General features: G+C 39.1%; 1 protein-coding gene across 1 annotated transcript in view; it reads right to left on the reverse strand.

Annotated features, from left to right (window-relative positions):
- Positions 1–3270: 3270 nt before the first annotated feature.
- The window catches only part of LOC111864929 (H(+)/Cl(-) exchange transporter 7), a 29237-nt gene continuing 9521 nt past the window's right edge, over positions 3271–22986 (reverse strand). The window contains exons 7-16 of the mRNA XM_023852558.2: positions 22534–22825; positions 20973–21111; positions 18353–18446; positions 16995–17164; positions 16352–16531; positions 13416–13625; positions 11930–12094; positions 7925–8008; positions 4693–4773; positions 3271–4367 (exon numbers count right to left, since the gene is read on the reverse strand). Of these exons, the coding sequence (XP_023708326.1) occupies positions 4266–4367; positions 4693–4773; positions 7925–8008; positions 11930–12094; positions 13416–13625; positions 16352–16531; positions 16995–17164; positions 18353–18446; positions 20973–21111; positions 22534–22825 (1517 nt within the window). The 3' untranslated portion in view covers positions 3271–4265. The remainder of the gene's footprint in view (positions 4368–4692; positions 4774–7924; positions 8009–11929; positions 12095–13415; positions 13626–16351; positions 16532–16994; positions 17165–18352; positions 18447–20972; positions 21112–22533; positions 22826–22986) is intronic.

Genomic DNA, 22986 nt, shown 5'->3' on the forward strand with positions numbered 1-22986 from the left:
GCATTCCTGTCCCGTGACTGACATGCCCTTCGTTCTTTACTATTGTCCTCAATACACCTAAACCAACAGATTTGGAATTTCAGCCCCCAAGAATATTCTGATGATCCACCACAGACATTAACCTTTGGCTTAATTCCATGTTCAGAACCTATTTGAGGAGTTACTTATAAGCCTTCCTTTCTCAGCCTACATCACATAGATATAACGCTTCCCAAACCCCACATCCCTAAACACAAAATTAATATTTCATGGCAAAGCACATCCACGTACACCATCATTGGCATTTATTTTCCAATTTCCCCTCCCCCATATTTATTTGGGAATGCCATTTATGATTCAATATTTGCAGATCACAAGACAAACCCATAATCAGCCAGTCTACCCTCTTCCAAATCCCTACACCACTTTGCACATTCATTTCTTTTACATTGCATGTAAATATATCACATCTCATTACAGGCATCTTTTTGCCTTCTTACCTTGGACAGTTCCCACTGCAACAAGACGATTACGTTCATGGATTACCACTACAGACCATATTGCGAGATAAATGGGGAGGGGGGGGGAGCCCTAATCACACCATCTCATTTTCATGTACCTTTGGACTTGCATACTTCTCATGAAATGTACTGAACAGAGCAAAAACACACTTCAATTTTTTTTTTTTTGTTCATACACCATGGCCCAATCTGAATATCCAAACAATAATTTCTATTGCAAATCCACTACATTATAGTAGATGCTTATTCTAATCACAACCAAAATAGGTAATTCTATACTGATATCAGTGGCCTCAGACAGTCTTCTCGAAGTATAATCTCAGTATATTCACTAGACTCATTGCCTGACATTGCTATGCTACTACAGCTGACAGCCCTTTACAAATTTAAATGCTGCTAACCCAAAGTGCACACAAATATGGAGAGATGGTGAAATAGTAAACAAAGCCTGGGGGGAAAGTAAACAGAACCAAATTGAAAATTATTATGAGGACAGGGTTCAACTTAAGAGGGATCTGAAAGCAAACCAAATCCTATAAAAATGCTATATTACACATTAATGACAAAAACTTCATACACAGATAATCAATAAAAGTCCAGAAACTATTACAAAATACAGTGTGAAAACTGGGATGAGGGAAGGTTCAACATGGGCTTTAAGCCTTTATTTCAATCCAAATGGTACATAATAGTACATGCATTCTTACAGCAAACACTGACCTCCAAATAAGAATTACGTATATTTCACTTACCTTTCATGTCAGTGTCATTAAAACCTGGGCACCAATATATGCATAGGCATATGCAGACAGAAACATTTTAACAAACAGCACCATACATCCATGAGATACTAGACTGAATTGCTGTTACATTTCGTTTAATGCATAAAAACAAATAATTCAATGTCTTGCCACACTGGTTCAGAAAGACTGCATGGAGCAAAAGACAACAAAACCTCCTTGGGCAAACCCCCACGTCAGTGTGTAATCAATTTCCAGTGCTTCACAGAAATGTCTGCATCCATTCTGATGAATCTGGAGAACATCAGGTGATCAGGTATTCTCATCATGTATTTGGTCATGATCAGCATCATTTAACATGGATAATGTGGAATGAAGCAAGCAGTCCCACTACTTGTGTGTCAACGGTTATGCTTTGCTGATGTACACTGGTAGCTAGGTTCTCAAGACAGACTTACACTAAATCCCATTTCTCTGATGATGTCAGGATGTAACCCAGTCTCAAGGGCCACTAGTATACATGTACCACCTCCAAACATAATGCAGTACTGCATACAATTAACTACAGTATACCATAGCAATGACTACAACTACATTACACCACAATACTGGCAAGAACTATACATTCCACATTACTGGCTACAACTACATGCCCACCAGTGCAGCCCAGCTACATCCCAGTAACTTAAACAGGAATACAGGCTCCAGTCTAGGCTAATCATGGACCCTGGCTACCAGCATACATCAATGAAGAAGCACCTTCAACACAGGCACTAGTAACATTTCCTAACATCTGAGTTTTCCCAGGTTAGGAAATAAGGAGTTGCCCTGGATATAAGCGAACACCTTACTCCACCCACTGCTCTCTCCATTAGTCCATTTGCAACAAGGACACCACATTCCAAGAGCAACTGTATGTATACACTGGCCACATTGCTGCATCACTCATATAATTCATGTCTGATGATGGATGCTGAGACTGATATTAAAATGGAAATTCATTCCTTATTCATAAAGCTAATCACCCAATCAAAACACTGTTTCACAGCCTGTCTACAAAATATTTAAAAAATGATATGGGTACAGTAGACTGCCTCTGTGGTCTAGTGGTCAGAGTTCCTGGCTACAGACTTTCTGAGAAGTAGTGGGTCTAGAACGGGGTCCATCAGCCCTGTGAGGATAACTGAGGAGCTGTTTCAAGGAAATAGTGGACGTGGGGAGCTGTCATGCTGACCACGTGACACTATCTGCAAAAGTTGGCACTAACTTCGCCGACAAGCGGCAGTCACTCGGTTGATATAGTTCACTTGCAGACTGCAGGCCATGGAGTTTATGGGTACAGTAACTGCTGCTAGAGGTAAAAGCACTCTGTTCTTTCAGAGGAATGTATGTTGCTACATATAATTTCAAATAATTCACTAACTATTCTAATGCTGAAGGTGTCGAAACTGAATGTAGGTTTCTCACTTCTGGTGCAGGCTGACAAATACTAAGGCACATGTTTCTTTGTCATCTTCAATGTGTGAGCATGAGGCAAACCCTCACAAAATTGCTTCTAATCTCTATCCTACAACTTGCAGGGTCTTGATGAAGGTACTCAATCCCACCATCCACACCCTTATCAAATCACGCAGCTATTTAATCACTTGAGACCATTAAATCATTAAAAATAAATACAAATACAGAAGGGCAACCTTATGACTTCTAATTAGAGTAACCTTACAAAATGACTCATATAAATATAACTAAAATGAACAAATGGGCTTCTGCTTTTCTGATCACATCTAGTACATCACTTATTGCCAGCTTCTTCCTTTTGTTAACCATCACTAATTCAGTTTTAAAAACTGACAAATGATGCACACACATTACATGCATACATGAATGTGACATACGTGTTCTTTATACAATTAAATGCAGATATACCAAATATCTCTTCGCTTCATGGCAGTCTGTGCACCTCCTGCTGTGAGACACATATGAATTATGCTGATGAATCAGCCGATAACGTTTGAAATGAAGGGAAGTAATTAACTGTAGACCGCTTGATTTTATTATATTTCATGGAAAGCAGTGCAGTCCGCCCGCCTGCCCATCCTTCCATCCATCCATCCAAGTCAAAATCCCAGTCTATAGTTCATTACTGGATGATCATATCTTTATCTGAAAACTTTTATTCTTCAGGAAAACTTCTACAAATCATATCACTAGTGTACATGTCATACATTTATAACTTACATGTTTGGACCAAAAGGAGAAAAATGGCCATTTCATTTTTATAACTTTCACCCTATTTTTATATAAGTCACCTGAAGACTCAATCAAAATACATTATTTTGAATATAAGACACCCTCTAATTTAAGACATACAGTTCTTGAATGTGGGTGTTAGAAAAAAATTAGAAAGGTGCACATGCCTCAATTTAAGATGCCCCTCAATTTTTCAATGGGGAGAAACGTGCATCTTATATTCAAAGTCTAAACAGTCTAATCAATTTTTCCTTGTATTTCATTAAATGTTCACTACATAAAAAATCTTATTCATGGGTCTTCAAGATATCTATAGTTAATGTCATGTACTAATCATCTTAAAAATCAGCTATTTCTGAGAAAGTTCATATTCAGTGTCAGGTGAAGCAGACCTATAATGAACCAAAATTAAGCTAACTTTACAACTACTTGTGCACACATCTCAATAGAAAAATGCATAGGAATCCATTTAGTATCTTCAGATATATAATATCTGGAAAAACAGACACAACTTCCCCTGTATTTGGACAGTTTGTGTGAATAATGAAGGATATGTAAGATTTGAGGTTCTCACGCCAGTGACTATGAAGAATGCCGTCTTCTGGGATGCAGCACCATGTAGATATTGTATAAATTGACATTTCAGAGAAACATATGGAGGCCATACCTTCCTCTTAAACGTTGGTCTATGCAATATCTACATGGTGCCGCATCCTAGAAGACAGCATTCTTCAATGAAGTATAAATTTCACCATCACCACACTCGCCCTGGCAGTTACATCCTGTCTGAGATAACCAATTCCTCCAAGCCCATTCTCCCCCTGTGTCGCCAGACCCGGAATCTTGCTAGATCCTTTCTTGTTACAATACCAGTCACCTGAAACAGGAAAATGGCGTATCAATATAAAAGGTTCTTAAACATGAAACACAGTGTGCCTAAAGACTATGTCCTGGAAGCACTTTGGGATGTTCCAGTGGTCCATTCCCAGGAGATTTTCCAACTGTATCACTCATATCAAACTCCTTCTGAGATGGAAGGATAACTCTTTCTACACCTACACTGGTGTGTGTGTGTGTGTGTGAAAGAGAGAGCGTGCGTGCATTTTGGTTCACAGTCCAGGTTTCAGAATTTTCATCCTCAGGATCAGATTCTGAATTTATATTATAAGAAAACAATTCAGAAATATGGAACTGCATCTTACCTCATTTGTGTCATTAACAACTGCAAGATGTCTCAATCCTAGGGCTCTAAAGAGCCGGAACACGCGTGGCAAAGAGGCTGACTGTTAACAGACAAAATAATGCATGCATTTTCCTTCACTATACAGAAAGGTGGCCTAGTTAGAATATTATGGGAACCATGATTGTTTTTCTTTGTTAAGAATGGCTAGAAGACGATGACGACATGGAAACATTTCAGAACTGAATGACAACAATCATTTCCTGACTTCAATCTACTCTTAATTTCAAGAAGTATATTATTTGTATATATTAGTGGCATTGCCTCTCAAGAAATTAAATGAGGTAGAGGGTAAAGAGCAGTATTGTGTTGAAATCCCAAATAGGTTCAGGGCTTTGGAAAACTTGGAAACAGAGGTGGATGTTAATAAAGCTTGGGAAACTATTAGAGAATATAAAAATGTCTGCCAAAGAGAGTCTAGGTTAATATGAACCGAAGAAGCATAAGCCATGGTTCGAAGAAGGATGTTCAAAATTATTAGATCAAAGAAAGCAGGCCAAATTGCAATGGTTACAGGATCCAAGCGAGTTAAATGGGGATAATGTGAACAATATAAGACGTGAAACCAGCAGGCATTTTAGGAACAAAAAGAGGGAATATCTGAAAGACAAATTTGATGAGCTTGCAGCGAACAGTAAGAACAAGAACATTAGAGACCTGTATAGAGGAATAAATTACTTTACGAGGGGTTACCAGCCTAGCAGTAACTTAGTGAAGGATTAGAATGGTGATCTGCTTGCAGATTCCCACAACATTTTCAACAGGTGGAGGAACTACTTCCCTCAGTTATTGATTGTACATAGGTTCAGTGATGTTAGGCAGACAGAAATCGATACAGCTGAGCCGTTATTACCAGATCCTAGCCCTTTTGAGGTTGAAAGTGCTACTGCAAAATTGAAATGGTATAAATCGACAGGTAGTGATCAAATTCCAGCAGAACTTATTCAAGCAGGAGGCAAACTATTACGTTCTAAGATCCACAATCTAATTATTTCTATTTGGCATAAGGAAAAATTGCCTGATCAGTCTATTATTGTACCAGTTCACACAAAGGGTGATAAAACTGATTGTAGTAATTATCAGGGGATATCACTGCTATCAACGTCATACAAAATTTTGTCCAATATTCTTCTCTCAAGGTTAAGTCCATATATAAATGAAATTATTGGGGATCATCAATGTGGGTTTCAACGTAACAGATCGGCTACAGATCACATCTTTTGCATTCGTCAGATATTGGAGAAAAAATGGGAGTACGATGAAACAATACATCAGCTATTCATAGACTTCAAGAAAGCCTATGATTCAGTTAGGAGGGAAGTATTGTACAATATTCTGATAGAGTTTGGGATACCCATGAAACCAGTTAGGTTGATTAAAATGCATTTAAACGAAACATATAGTAAAGTCCATGTAGATAAACATTTGTCTGATAACTTTCCTATCCAGAATGGTCTAAAACAAGGAGATGCTTTATTGCCACTCCTTTTCAACTTGGCTTTAGAATATGCCATTAGGAAGGTCAAGGGAACCCAAGTGGGACTGAAATTAAATGGGACACATCAGTTGTTGACCTATGCCGATAATGTGAATCTATGGGGTGATAAGAAGAAAAAAAAGAAAAAAACACAAACTTGAATTGATGCAAGTAAAAAGGTTGATCTAGAAGTAAACACAGAGAAAACTAAGTATATGTTAATACCTTGTCACCAAAATGCAGGGCAAAATAGTGACATAAAGATAGGAAACAGATGTTTTGAAAATGTGGCACAGTTCAGATATTTGGAAACAACGGTAACAGATCGAAACCTGATTCAGGAGGAAATTAAGAGGAGATTGAACTTGGGTAATGCTTGCTACCATTCAGTCTAGAACATTTTGTCTTCTCGTCTACTGTCCGAAAACATAAAAATTAGAATATACAAAACTATAATTTTGCCTGTGGTTCTGTATGGGTGTGAAACTTGGTCTTGACATTAAGGGAGGAACGTAGACTGAGGGTGTCTGAGATCAGAGTGTTGAGGAGAATATTTGGACCGAAGAGAGATGAAGTGACAGGAGGTAGGAGGAAACTGCAAAATGAGCTTCATAAATTGTACTCTTCTCCAAGTATAATTAGAATGATCAAGTCAAGGAGGATGAGGTGGGCAGGGCATGTAGCACGAATGGGAGAGAAGATGAATGCATATAGAATATTGGTGGGAAAGCCAGAAAGAAGGGGACCACTGGGAAGACCAAGACGTAGGTGGGTGGGCAATATTGAAATGGATTTTAGAGAGATAGGGTGGGATGGTATGGATTGGATTGATCTGGAGCAGGATAGGGACCAGTGGTGGGCTCTCGTGAACACAGTAATGAACCTTCGGATTCCATAAAATTCTGGAAAATTCTTGAGTAGCTGCAGAATTGGCGGCTCCTCCAGAAGGGCTCAGCTCCGTGAGTAAGTAAGTAAGTATTACTGGCATTGCCACATTTTCAAAGACTGTATTTGCTGTCGTCCTGTGCTGAAACTTGGTATTACTGTCATTATAATTAAGAGAGTATAGTGACTAGCCTACACACTGGATGGATGACTGAATTCTTGGCAGGGACCATCACATCCAGACTGTCTCTGTGACCCACACAACCTCCTGTCCAATGGGTACCAGGGGCTCTTTCCTTAGAACCAGCTAGGGATGAAGCTATACCTCCACCCCCCCCACATATCATCATGCCATGGTTTGTAACTAAGGAAGGACACAAGTATCTTTCACTAGAAATTTTGTGCACCCAATAAATGGCATTTACATAATGTGGTAGTGACAGGTTACAGTTGAGCTGGACAGCTCCATCAGTGTGGCGATGGGCTACAGGCTGGACAGCCAGGGTTCAATTCCCAGCAGGAGCAGGAGACTTTTCTCTTCTCCACAGTGTCCATACTGGCTCTGGGGCCACCTCCCATACAATGGGTAAAAAGGGTTTTTCCCCTGGGGGTAAAGCAGCCAGGACATGAAGCTGACCACTCACCTCCATCTCGTGCAGAGGTCAATAATAGTGAAGCTATACCTCCACTCTCCCATACGTCTTCATGGCATAGTGCTTAATTAATGAAGCACAGGGACAGCTTTACCTTTGCCATGTTACAGTGAATTTTAACAGCAAAGCAAAAATAAACTTACAAGTCAAATTAGACAAACCAGCTGCACTGTACTTACATGCTGAACTGTGTATGGGGATGGATTCATAAACGGTCTCAGATCTATTGTATACCTCTTTTCTTCGTCTGTCACATTTACTTCCTGTAATAAAAAAGGTACATTATATACAAACAGAATCTCTAAGTGGGACCAATTCAACGCAAAGGAAATCACCAGAAGTCATCCAAATGAACAACAGCAGACACGCAGAAGCAGTGCACTTTCCTGCAGTCATACACAGCTACTGCCACCGGGTGAACACCCAATTGCAGTAAAATAATAATAATAATAACAACCATGCAGTCTTTCCTTTCTATCTGAGCAGTCTCCATCATATATATTTAAACCTCCTACTTTGAAAGCAGAGGTGAATGGACTTAAACCTGGTAGTAATGTGATTTATATTGTAAAAAAAAAAAAAAAAAAGTGAGGTCATGCCCTCTGAGGTCTGCTGAACCAGCATATGTGACACCATTTTTGTGTAATCCACTGATATCAAAGGCTAATGCCCCAAACACATGATTCTGGAGACCTGTGACAACACAATAGTGCTGAGTGATTGACATGGCATTATATTGTGTTAAATGAGACAGAAATATAATCACAGTCGGTTACTATGTAAGCATCTGGAAGGCAATGAGTATGGCATACGAGAAACTACCATACATCCTAATTCTAAGGACTATTTTCCACATTTTAAAATTTCTGAAATCAAGGTGCATCATACATTTGATGGTGTTTATGTACTGATGTTGAAAAATTATATTTTATGGCCAAAGTGCAAGGAATATCTTCATGTCCATAACACTACTCATGGAACAGTAAACACAAAGATAGCAGGAAAGGAAATTTTGAACATATTGTAACGTGTCTGGAATCCAGAAGAGTCACTTCTATGGAAACACTAGAATAGACCGTTGCATAGGAAACAACAGTTGCTCCATTGTAGTTCTAACAGGAGTCTCCATGGTTATAACAGAGGATTCATTTGCCTAGCAGCGGCCAAGGTTATAAACAGCCCAGCTTCGACGAGAAGCCTTCAGTCTCGGATCAGCCATCGGAGAAGTCAGTCCTGGAATATCCGTCTAAGAAGTCAGTCTTGGGATAGCAGCCGTCTAAGAATCAAGTTTGGAACAACCGCCAGAAAGGACAGTCCAGTGTGGGCTGGGTTATTGTAAGCAGTCATTGTAATACTGCAAGTGATGACAACTGTAAAGCGTATGAGTGCATAAGTGAAGAACAATAAAGGTTCTACATAATCTGAAAACGACGTTAATTTATTTGTAGCGTGACACACAAAACACACTACATTGGTGTCAGAAGTGGGATAGGACTTATACACGTCGTCAACGAGACTCGAACCCAAGACACGTTACAATATTTCTAAATATCTGTCGTTAGAAATGTATTACATGTAACAATCTACAAAGCAGTTGATGGGGGTGTGGAGGTTGCAAATATTCAAATAGTGTTAATATTAGCTACAATACTACAATGTAGAGAGATCTGTCAGTGTACATTGCTATACCTAAGCTCAACACTGCATCTTAAAACCTTTTTGACAATTAATACTCACAAAGGGGACTGCAGGTAGGTACCACTGGCATTACTGAACATTTCGTTACTGACCCTGTTTGCTGCGGAATACATTTAGTGTTACATGTACATGTATTTTCATTTTTACAGAAAGCTTCAAACCCAGATACCATAGGTAACTGCCATTTTACAATGTTTTGAAACAGTTCCAATAGAATACAGCATTAAAACAAAAATTCATTATGTAAGTTTTGAGGTTTTCACGGCGNTCATTATGTTTGCAGAGGAGCACAGGAACAGAGCTGCAGCATATTGGCAATAAGTGAAGCATATGTTCATCACTGGAACAATAACTTGACACCTTTCATGGAAGAAGAACTGAAAGCTTAATTTAAGAGGAAGAACTGTGATCTCATTGTGGTTCCTTGTAGCATGACAGCCAACTTCAATGACTTGATGTATCAATTAATAAACCATTAAGGCAGCGTCTACACGAGCGCACAAAATGTGTCCGTTGTAATGAACATACTTTATGACGGATGTGGCTGAGGACAACACAAAGTTGCAGAATGCGGTGTGTAGTATTTTGTCTGCAATGGAGCCAGAAGAAAGCATAGCATTTGCCTCTCATTTATTTCTACAATGGATGTCACGACGTTCGTTACAACAGATGCATTTTGTGCGCTTGTGTAGACGCTGCATTAAAGATTAACTTTACACGAGATATTTCAGCTCTTACACTTATACTGATAAAGTAATAAAAACCATCAGGCATAACATGCAGTAGGTAGAAACTTTATTTACTGAATAAAATATGCCTCACATGTTTCGGCCCTACAGGCCATAATCGGAGGCTTACATGTTAAAGAGGAGACTGCTCAGTATACATCAATTTCTAGCAGTAACATTTACATTCAGCGTGGCTTACTCTTCAACCCTGCAGATGGAGGTAGCATGTTCCTCCAAAATATCAGTTTACTTTCAACACACTACAAGGCAGTATATCCCAGAAAACTGAACTCTTCAAGAGGGCAACTACTTCAGTACTGGGACATGTGGAAGATCCCATGAAAAACAGTGCAACGGTCATTTAAGCAAAGCTATATTAGAAATGCACTTGATGGCACAGCAGATGATATCTTACAAGGCAATTCTGATCTTAACTGCCCTGAATTAAATAGAAATTTAGGAGGATCTGTAAATTTGGAATGAGATTGGATGTAGAAATGAAGAAAAGAGTGAATAGATACATTTCATTTAAATTTTCAATCTTGGATTGATCAGTGTTACTTAATACAACTGAGTCTTACATTTGAATATTGGCATTTTAAAATTGAATTATATGCAGTTCTTTCCTGAAAACTTATAATAATCAAAGGCACATCTTACAATCAGTTGTGTCTATTTTCCTGAAAACCTGTTAATAAATCAAGGGTGCATCTTACAACTGATGGCATCATAGAATGAAAGAAATATGGTATACTAGCTCTTGCCTTGAGTGACTAGGAAAAACTATGAGAAACCTCAGGCAGCTAAGCTGAGATTCAAATTGAGTGTTCCTGAGTACAATTCTACAACACTACCACTGCACCACAGAGCTCACTTTAGTACCGCCATTCAATTTGGACACTCAATTATCTGAATGAGTAAAATCTATGGTAATTATGGGAAAACCAGTATATCTCCTCTGGAGAGCTAGTTCCCGTGACCTCTATCCAATTCAGAGGGCTAGTATTCATCGCTGATATCTGCATTTCCCAAACAGTCAGGTTCTTACAGTATTCTGGCTGAAAGTTCTAAAACAAATCTCATTCAATTTTTGGAGGCAAACAGAGCATCAAACCAATACAAAAATTATTCTAACCACAAACTGAATATCAACAATCAGCTCTGAATCAAGTATCTGTGCAAACATACAGCAAAATGGTAGTATTGCCTGGTGCTGAATAAAAACAATAGTCTGATTATTTAATTATTAGAATGTTTATATTCATCAGATATCAGACCATGTCCAATATAACTGTGATATACTGAATCAGTCATTGTCACACACCTTTAAAACATCATGCACTTTGCAATATACAGCAGGTAGGCTCTGCAGTTGTTATAACGTTCATGAAGAGTTCTACCTTCTGTGATATAAGACCACGTAGTCCACTGAAAGTCAAATAATACTTCAGGGGAACATGTAACCTCCATCCTCAAGGTCAAAGACTAAACCATGCAAGAAACCAGTGCGAAAGTAGGTAGTAAGCCCCAAAAGGTAAGAACTGTTAATAACAATGGCTTCCATATATAAATACATGAAGTTTGTACAATTGCACAGGAGATCAAACTGACAGCAAACACATGATGTATCTTAGATAACTCTTGATGCATTGCAATGAATCTTGCATAACTGTTCCTGTGAACAATTTCAACCTCTTCATTAAGATCACATCTACTTTTATACATATAATATATAAATAAATAAAATAGAGCATGTACCTGGATAGTGAGATAGCGAGGATATTCATCCCTGAACATCTTCAGAGAAATCTGTTTGAGATTCCAAATTTCAGCTGATTCATTGAAGATTTTATTTGTCAACAATACTATGAGCTGAGACCTCAAAATCATTCCTCTGAATGTCTGGTATGACTCTCCATCACCCTGGTAAGTGAAAAAATGTACAAATTCAAGACAAAGCAAATGTTATTAAGTAATAAAACACCACAAAACAACCAACACTCATGTCTAATTCAAACGGAACAGTAATGACACTGCACACTGAAACCTGTCCAGATCAGTTGCACCTGCGAGCAGACATGCTGAGCTTCCTACCACAACAGTGTGTATGCTATCTTATCACTCGCTGTCCATCTGCAGGGGAATTCCGGGAAATTTTTGACTGCCTTACATATAGTTATACTGACTGCCAGTGCACACTGTCAGTAACTGTGACTGCCACACCACATACTTCAGTATTCTCTGTGTGGGATGGAGCATTGAGATCTCTAACCAGTTGCTCCCTGAATTTCAGAGGGGTCACATTTTGCCCATGGGACTTGTGGATAATGTATGAATTTAGAACGGTTAGGTCTACAAAATGGAACAAGAGTTTCATCATCAGCTTCCAGGTTATTTCCAGGTTCTCTTGCTTACAATCCAGCTGCTCACCATCCTGCCACTGAAAATAACACAATCCATGTGGGTGGTATAATCCTTAATTACCAGAGGCTTCTCAGCTTTCACACTTTCCTTTAAGTTCTCTCAGCAGGTGGAATGTGCATGTGAGAATCTTCAATCTCTTCTGAGTAAATATCAGCACACTATTCAACAACATCCTCTGCACATGCTAAATCAACTAATAAACGCACGTGCTTCAAAGATTCTGCCATGCTGATTGTGGATCATACATGCATTTGTGGAAATAACAAGAAGCATAAGGTGGAAAAGAATTCACCAATGAACACTAGGACATTTTATTCAGCAGTAACAAATATCGACTCACTCACGTAGGGCATGAAAAGTGCTCCTTAATACGCATGTGGGACTGTCAATATATTTGATGTTCGGTTGCCTGACAAATCATTCAGGTGCCAATATGCCAGACATCCATCCTTTAAATGTACATATATAAAAAGATTTTTTAAAATTTAATCATCGGCCACATTCTACGCTCCATATAAACTGATACATTTAGACAGTATGGTTTACCACTGAAGAACACCTTTTTGATGTACCAGGCTATTACACAATGTCACATCCTTGAAGACAGTAAGTTTCCTTTACATTTTTGTTTAATAACTGAGTAGCTGAATGCACTCTGTGGGGCAAAGTTAAGGACTACACAAGACCAAATACAGTAAACACAGAATAAAGTATACAGATCTGACAAATCAGAAGTATTCTATATTCCCCATTTATCAGTGTCACAGTAAACTCATGATATCTGGATGAAACGCAGTTATGAAATTCAAACACAACAAACCTGTTCCTTGGGATGAGGATCCACAACAGGAAACCCATTATATGTCTCAGTCTCCAGCACATCAACAATGCGCCTCACAGACTCAACTGTGTTGAATGTCACCACAGGATGGCTCATTATTTCATTGGCATATATGTTGTACGACAGTGGTGGTGGTTCCCATGGTAACAAGGGCACTCCACTCAGCTGAATGTGGATATCATAAATACCCTGAAAGAAATTACTGAAACCTGTCATATGCTACACTAAGCATTCAATATGGATCACTGTTTTATTGCAAATGCCACATTTTAAAAAATACAATTATAACCACACTAATTTAGGGTTGTCTGCAGTCCTTAACTGAGTATTCATGCATGTTACTTCATTAGCTGTAATAACTGAGTATGAGTATGAGGAGTGAGCCATAAAAACCAGCCCTCGCACTGCTGACCTTCAATGATCTATTGTGCTTCCCCTTTGGATTAACCCTTTATTAATCCTACACTTCGAATGAAATGTAGGACTTTATTTATGGGGGGCATCATAAAAGTCACTTGGTTCCATGAAGAACTGACCCAGGTAGCGATATTTTAGGTAAGCTATGGCCTCGCAGTCACATAAGATGTGTGTGGCTGATTCATCTTCTTGTAGGCACCTCTCACCAGTTGGGTCGTCTGTCAGCCCCAGTTTGAAAAGGTGCCCTTTTAGGTGGCAGTGTCCAATAAGTAATCCTACCAACCATCTTAGTTGATCTCTGTTTAATTTTAACAGGTCCCTCATTCTTTTGGCAGAGGGTCCTGATATAAATCCTTTTGCCTGTTTGAGTCTAGCAGTAATAATTACTAACATATTAAAATATCTGAAATACTTCTGCATGTTTTTGGAAGAAAGTATTGCATTATATTGTGATATGAGGCCTGACAGAATTAGGTAGCCAGATAGTCACCATTGCTAGGCAAAAGCTGTGTAAGCATGCAACAATACCAGAGCCATCGCTAAGCTACGTATATACAGAATAATGGAGGAACTGTTGGAAGCAGGGTACTCCATATGGTCTGTGCTGAGGGCAAATAACAGGAAGAAAACAACTGCAAGACTTAAAATTAGATGTGGTCCTCTTAATATGGTGCATCCTGTTGTATGTCATAAATAAGATATACAAGAGTATACAAGGTATGCAGTCTACACAACAATATTCTGTATTTAAAAAACAAAGAAGACGCTACTGAATCAACATTTGCTTTTATTATGTTTTTACAGACGCAACATGTTTCGAACAGGTGTAAGGGTCGATTATCAATTCAAAACCTGTCTATTGTCACTCAAATGCATAACAACTGATGTCAGAAGTGGGACTGGATTTACTGAATTACTGAACATAGCATTGGATAGTAATGTTGAATACTACAGAAACCGAGTAAATTATGGCACGCATAGAATATGTAACACCCCAGTGAACAATATGTTCAGGGAATGAAAATCTTTTTGATTTTGAAATCAGTCGACATTATGCACTGTGCTTATTAGTGCAATGTTACAGTTGATCCCATACATCTGTTCATATGCAACATGATACTGTCGCATGTAGGGAGGTACATGTGATGAAATTAACAGGTTCTAGTTCAGATAATTGGATTTATTAGCACTTCAGTTACACACTCTCCTTTAATTACACTTAAATACAGGCAATACAGCACTATCACTGATGTATGTACTTTCCAGTTCACCGCTGGAGACTCACTAGGATTCTCTGTCTTCACTAATCATCTCCTAGTAATGGATCTCAACACAGAAACTCACTAGATTACACACTCCCAATCCCAGTGCACTATAGCACACATAAAGTCTTCTAATTCACATGCAAAGTCTTCATAGGCTGATTGCCTGTACTCTCCTGTACTCCTGGTTTCAATTCACTCTTCCAGCTTACGACTGACTCCAGCTTACTGCTTCAGCTTCAGAATTCTGCTCACTTTTATAGGCATGGGACAGACAACGTATCACAGTAAACACATGTCATGAGATCACTACCCACTACTGTTGTGGGATGTTATAGCGTGCGCGTTGCATAGCAACAGTCCATCCAAGAACATAGAAAACACTGTTCCTTGTGCTGCGTGTCCAACACCACGTAGTGCAGTGTAGAGGTGTTCTCTTGCAGTCAGATGTGGGCGGCACAATGTAAAACCGTGCGCCAACTCCGCCGTTAATTTAGCAAACCAAAAGGTTCAAGAAATAATTTGGGGACGAGACAAGCACCACACTCTTCCACGGCGTGCAGCAGAATCCTCCTGCAGTTTTCAGGCGAGCCTGCTAGTCCCTGGTGAAAGGATGAAGGGCACAAGCGTAGGGCAGGAGAGGGGGAAAAGGAATGAAGGGGGGTTCTAGTTGAGGGACATGGCGGTAGTTTCTGACATTACATCCTGTACTGTTGGCCACATGTGCGTTGCAAGCATTGTATAGCAATGGCTGATGTTTACAGATTCATTGCTTAGCAACGGGTCTATATACCACAATATGTTTTGATACAGCAATCAAACCTACATAGAAATTGATGCCAGTTGCTACCTTCCAGGTGATTCAAAACATAATGCGCTAATTAAGCAATGGAAAACAGGCATGTTACTGTTTTCTGTGGCTTTGGATGTCAGATTTGTTTTGGAGGTAGACTTAATAATTTGCGAGTGAATGTGATAATCAGAACTTAACACAAATCGAACTTGCTTAAATCTGAAACTGCTCACACATCCCTAGAAAACTTTGGGACTGGTGGATCAAATGCAATGAAAAGCAGGACTGCATAAAAAAATAGGATATACTCCATGATTAATTTGTCAATATTAGTAGTAAAATTCCCTTACTTTTTTATTTACTTTAGTAGAAACACAAACACACATTAAACCACGTATATATAGCACATTTTTATGCCACAATCTTGAATATTTTAATCTTACCTCATTGAAGAAGTCTCCGATCCACTTAGCTGTTATAAGTGTCAGCATAAGTGGGAGACCAAAGGTAATGTTCCCAGTTGCTTCAATAAGGATGACAGTCAAACTTATAGTCATTCGTACCACACCGCCAAGCTGTGCAGCTGCTCCCACAAGTGCATACTTGCCAGGGTCCACCCAGTCCTGAAAAAACCCACAACAGTGACAGAGACATGCTATACAGTACTGGATACAGAATCCTTTCATAATTTAAAAGATTTCTCCCGTTCTCTCAATGACAGTGACTTTCATTACATTCAAATGGACCTTAAAAAGACATGACAGCAAGCTGAATTCACTTGGCTCAGGACAGAGACCACTGGCATGTTGTCATTAACACAATAAAATATTGTGTCAGATAAGATTAACGGCCATGGGGATACGTTGCACTGACCAAGTGACACACTCCATCTGCAAAAGTTGACACTAACTTCACCAACAAGTGGCAGTCGCTCGGTCAGTATAGTTGGCTTGCGAACTATAGGCCACAGAGTTTGTTTCTTTTTTATAAGACACACGACATTTCTTGCCTAGCTGAGTACCTATTATCTTCTCAAGAAGGGCTCTTTTCCATGAAGTCACTTAGACAGAGAATTTTTTTACTTACTGAATTTGGAAACACACTTGCCAGCCCACTGCCAAATAATCGCCCCCAGGCAGCGCCTGTCAAGAGAGAAGGAATGAAAAGTCCACTGGATACGCTCAATCCATATGTCCAGCATGACAGCAGGAAGTAGAAAATGAAGAACACACCAACAGATACATCTTTATGGGAGCCTGAAACAGGGGTAGAACAGGAACACGGTGATTCACAGTGAATACATAAATAACAACAGTGATGAAATTGAGGTTCTCACAGCAATGATTACTACCTTCTGGGCTGTAATGCCATGTAATCCAGTAAAAGTTCATCACTCTTTCAGACGAACACACTGCTTCATCTTCAGGGTTGATTCTGACAATTTGAAGGCATTAAAACCCAAAAGATGTACACTTAACAACACTGTTTGAAACACTTTTAGCCCCAGCCTTAATGGTCATTTGTTTATACAGCTCACTGCCTGCGGACCAAGGTATCATCAGACAAGAACCCTAGAATACACAGAACTCACAGTGAGGGGTCTCCATCCAGAGGTTTATGATTACTCAACTGGCTAACAAATTACATTCTTTTATGGAAGCTGACACTTCAGTGCCATGGTCAAAAAAACACACCAATGAACCCTCTCCTGAGCCACTTCAATCCACTCTAGACCTTCACACCCTCTTTCTCAAAGATCCATTTAGACAGCAACTCTACTTCTCCTACATGTCTTCTTCCGCTAAAGTTTTGTGAACAAGTTATTTTCTGTATGTTACATTTCCTGCCCAACTCATCATTCGTTATTTCATTTCCCTAACATCACTATGTAATTTCTTCCATTCTTCATGACTTCCTCCATCTTATGNCCATCATTCGTTATTTCATTTCCCTGACATCAGGTGAAGAGTACGTAAAGCTCTTCACTATGTAATTTCTTCCATTCTTCATGACTTCCTCCATCTTATGTCCACATATTCTCATCATTTTACTCTAAAAGGAAATCAATATGTGGTCTTCCCACATGGTCAAAGGACCGAGTTTCACATCCATACAAATTAACAGGGAAAACAGTAATTTTGTACTTGTATATTTGCATATTTTTAATTTTCTGATGTGTAGATATGAAACAGCAACATAGAAGATTCAAAACTGAATGGCAACAAGGACTCCCAAATTTGATATGCTCTTAATTTCTCATCAACATACTTTTCATAATTAAATAATTATCATGCCTAATTTGTATGTCTGTTTTGCAGACATTTCTCTCAAATACTGCTATATCACATGCAGACAATATCATAGCACTAACAACAGATTTTAAAATCAGAAAACTTACACAACAGTGCAGAAGAGTGTTAACTCATGGCTCAAACATAACTCACCAGGGGGGTCATGGAACAATGATCGTACACTGGCCTCTGGAGTTTGGAACCAAATAGCAGCAACTGCATTGTATTCCCCATCACCACAGTACATCTGTCCACAATCAGATGTTCAGTCTGAGCTTATATCAAGAAGTGTATGGGGCAGTAAATTGAGCATTGAAACATTAAAATGACAAGTCACGAAAAGGACAAAGTTTATGTTTTATGAAGTGACAAAAATATTCAGGCTGGAAAAGGCTTAGCGGGTGCAGTGGTGATTTGTGAATTGTAGAGATTAGAAGTGGCAGTGTAACTGCTTGTAGTCCCAAATCATGTGTGTATGTGGTCAATAAATCAATTCAACAGTCCAAACCCCGTCGATAATCACTCCCTCTTGTGACAATATGAAATAAGAACTGAAAGCACTTTCGACTGTTGTCATCAATAATTTCATGTCCCTCCTTATAAATTTCCTGTTAAGATGATCTAGGGGGGCAAATGGTAGCGTAGTTGGTTGAGGCACTATGCTACAAGCCGGAAGGTCGTGGGATCAAATCCCGATGAGGTCATTGGACTTTTTTCAATTTACCTAATCGTTCCAGTCACACTATGGCCCTGGGGTTGACTCGGCCTCTAACAGAAATGAGTACCAGGAATATTTTTGGAATGTTCTTGGGGGTAAAGGGTGGCCAGCGCATAAGTCTCAGAACCATCTATGAGCCGACTGTCTGGAAAATGTGGGAACCTCAACATCTCACAACCCTATGGGCCTCCATGGCCTGTTACAGGGATACCTTTATTTACTTTTTTTTTAATGATCTATCAATACCATGAGATGGAATATTTCATACGGTGACCACATCATTACTTCACATTTTCTGAAAAACAATGCACCAGTGTTGCAGCTGAGTAAAACTGCACCTTGTATTCAGAGATCCTGGGCTTAAACCCTGATCTAGAGACTAGCTATTCTCACTAGGAACTTCTTATCAGTCCCTCCAGGCAAATGTTTAGACAGTACCCCTAATTAAAACATGAACACTTCCTTCTACACTCTTTCCAATTCATTATACACTAACCATCTACGATTTGACACTATACAATCTGAGCTACAACAAATGTCATTAAATAAACCCTCACTCATGGAGCCGAGCCCTTCCCCAGAAGCCGCCAATTGTGCAGCTACTCAAGAACTTCTCAACATTTTATGGAACCCAAAGGTTCATTGCCATGTTCACAAGAGCCCTCTACTGGTCCCTATCTTGAGCCAGGGTGATCCAATCCATACCATCACATACTATCCCTCTAGGATTCATTTTAATATTGTCCATCAACCTACGTCTTTGTCTTCCTAGTGGTCTCTTTCCTTCTGGCTTTCCCACCAATATCCTATATGCATTCCTGTTCTTCCCCATTCGTGCTACATGTCCTGCCCATCTCATCCACCTTGACTTCATTTAAATAAAGCCTAAATGATGAAAATATGAAACAGTGCCTTCATACGGGAGTTACATTCCTTCCAAATATCTGTCTCCATACAAAATTAGAGTACCAATTAAATGACACTACTGTTGTTCCTGTAGAGCCAGGATAGTGCAGTCAGCATAGCGACTGGCTAGGGGCTGGACAACCGAGGGGTCAGAGTTTGAGTTCCAGTAGGGTCAAGAATTTTATCTTCTCCACGTCATGCAGACCGGCTCTGGAGCCCACCCAGCCCCCTATCCAATGGCTACTCCAGGCTCTTTCCCCAGGAGTAATGCGGCCAGGACATGAAGCTGATCACTCACCCCCAACTAGTGCCAAGGTCAAGAAAATATGAATGTATACATCCATTCTCCCCTACACCTTCATGGCACAGTACTTAATTAGTTAAGCACAGGGAGAACTCTACCTTACTGTTGTTCCCATGTCAGCACATTTGTATGACTATTATATTGGGTCAGTTGTTAACAGACCCAATAGTATACTTGTATGTATATGAGGAAGTCACAATGGAATGATACTCATACTGGGCTTCATGAAAATCTAGTGACTATAATGCTAATTTTCACAACTGAATAGAGTCAGAAGACGGATGGTTGGTTAAGTGCAGCTCACTAACAGAATTCCAAAACAGGAATTTCTGTTCCTTTAAATTGGTAAAAATAATCAGACAAATCATGCCATAATAGGATAACATCTTACACACATGAAACTGTTTTAAATTACTATGAACTCCTTGCACAAAATGAAGGTGTACAGCAAGGGTCATGTTTGTCAGCCTGTCCACATGTTTAGTTTTGTAAACTAACGAAGTTTAATGAAATTTTGTGTGGGAGTCTAAACTCAGTGTCCTCAGGCAAACTTAACTTTGGTACATACTTGTCAAATACACTCTGATGCTGCTTTACACGAAGCTCAAAACTGAGCTTTATCAATTTTCTTAAAAACAACTCAACATACAAAAAACTGATCAACATCTGCAGCAGTTTGCCTGTAGTGCAATTAATTTACAACAAGCTATTTGTATCTGCAATAAATGAATACAGAGACTTAGAAATACAAACAATTGACAGACACTTTTGGAAAATATGGATACTACAACAGGGTAAACTTTTCCACGCCTATTCTTTTTCACACTACAAATCATCATTCTCACCTGAATGGGATTGTTGGTTGGGTCCTCTCCTAGGGGTTTACAGTCATTAAGAAAATACATCATCATAAAGCCCAGTGTTGCCGAAAATGCTGCAACTATGACGGCTTCCATCACTCTCATCCACCGAGCACGGATCTTTCTGGAGAAGACAAAAGAGAAAATGCCTGAATTTGGTAAAATCAGTCAGAATCATAGAAATGGGCACAACAAATGATTATGAAGAGCACTGTCTTCTAGATCAAGGTGCCATATACAGCAGAATACACAGACTCACAGACACAATACTCTTTCTATTCATCACTGTGAGCACCTCAGATTTAAAATAAATGACTAACAACAGTATAACCCTAACTCCATGCTTCTTTATGAGACACTGCTGGACTTGAGTACTAAACTGAGAAAAACCTTCTTCTTTTTGTATTGCTAGTGGGGTGGGAGTAAGTCCCTTGTACTGCGGCCACTTCTGGCCTATTGTACCAGCCCCAGATGATAGGTGAGGGTGATTGTGGAGCAATTGGTGGAATGAAGATTGGCAGGGGAAACCGAAGTACTCGGAGAAAACCTTCCCCAGNAGAAAAACCTTACATGGTGAAAACATATGAGATGAAGGCACTGAAATTACACAAACTGAACATCACTTAACTCAAATTCTCACAATAAGAAACAAAGGAACACAAAGTATGCTATAGGGTACTCCTAGTGCAGCTGACAATTTATGGCTATTCAAGAAATTCTGTGATTTCATGGAACCCAAGAGCCTATCACTGGACCATTCCTAAGCTAGCTGAACCCAGGTCACACCTTCACAATTTATTTCTCAAGATCCATTTTAATATTATTCTTACATCCATATCTGAATATTTCAAGTTCTTTCATTGAGGTTTTAAAACTGAAATGGTTTATGAATTTCTTGCTGCATGCTACATATTACACCCATTTAATTCTTCCTAATTTCATCACCATAACAATATTAGGCAAGCAGCATAAAGCATACATTTCCTAATTATGCTACTCTCTCCAGTCTCCTGCTACTGATAGTTCTTGTATCTCATATACAGTCAATCTCAAGAGCAGTGTTCTCAAGCACCTTTAGCCTATGTCTGCCACCTTACAGTGAGAACACTGCTAACTGTTTACATCTACCTGTGGGGTACATGTTTATGTTTATACTTTTAAGCATTTTCAGCAATAAATTAATATGTTACATACCTACATCACTTGAAATTAGAGTATGAAATTACTTTTCTCTTAATTTCTGAAGTGTTACAAGTTTTAACCTCTCAAGATTAGAACATCTTCACTGAAAGAGTCAGCATTATTATTTCATTAACATAAAACTGCTTTATTAATGTAAAGTGTGCACTCAATTACAGACTATATCCAGACATTTCCATAATAAGCTAGGCAGTCTTCATAAGCTGTTATGGAAAAGCAATGCTGTACTGCATCAATATGCTTCAGTCAAATCATCTTTCAACCACATGACTATTAAAATTTGTGTATCCCACTGATTTCAACAGGTTGTTCACCTAGCTGTTCAAGAAATTATAAAATACCATACCTCATCCTGAATACTGTCAATTTGTAGTTGATGTGGTTGAAAAGAGAGCCCAGGAGACCCCCAATAACTCCCATTATCACAAATGCGGGTAGCTCAAACAAGTCATAAGAGATGCTCTCAAATTTGCCAAAGTTGAGGAGTCCAGCATATGAGAGGTCTCCTGGATGGCCGTGGTAGGTACTCAACACCACATTCAGGGTAAATGTAGAAACTATTGAGGCAAAGAAGATTCTCCAAGTCAAACTCTGGTTCCAGAAACTTGCACCTTCCTCCAGACTGAACAGTACACCACCTGCAACAATGTACATCAGAAATTATAACAATTCAGATTTATAAATGTTAAGCAGGATTCAAACTGCTTCTGCAATCACAAACTACTTGGGGAAAAGAACTTGTAGCCTTTCCACTACTACAGAAGTAAATGCTTCTGTAGCCTCCCGAGTGCTGAATTAT

Source organism: Cryptotermes secundus, unplaced genomic scaffold (assembly GCF_002891405.2).
Source record: "Cryptotermes secundus unplaced genomic scaffold, Csec_1.0 scaffold62, whole genome shotgun sequence".
NCBI classification, from domain to species: domain Eukaryota; kingdom Metazoa; phylum Arthropoda; class Insecta; order Blattodea; family Kalotermitidae; genus Cryptotermes; species Cryptotermes secundus.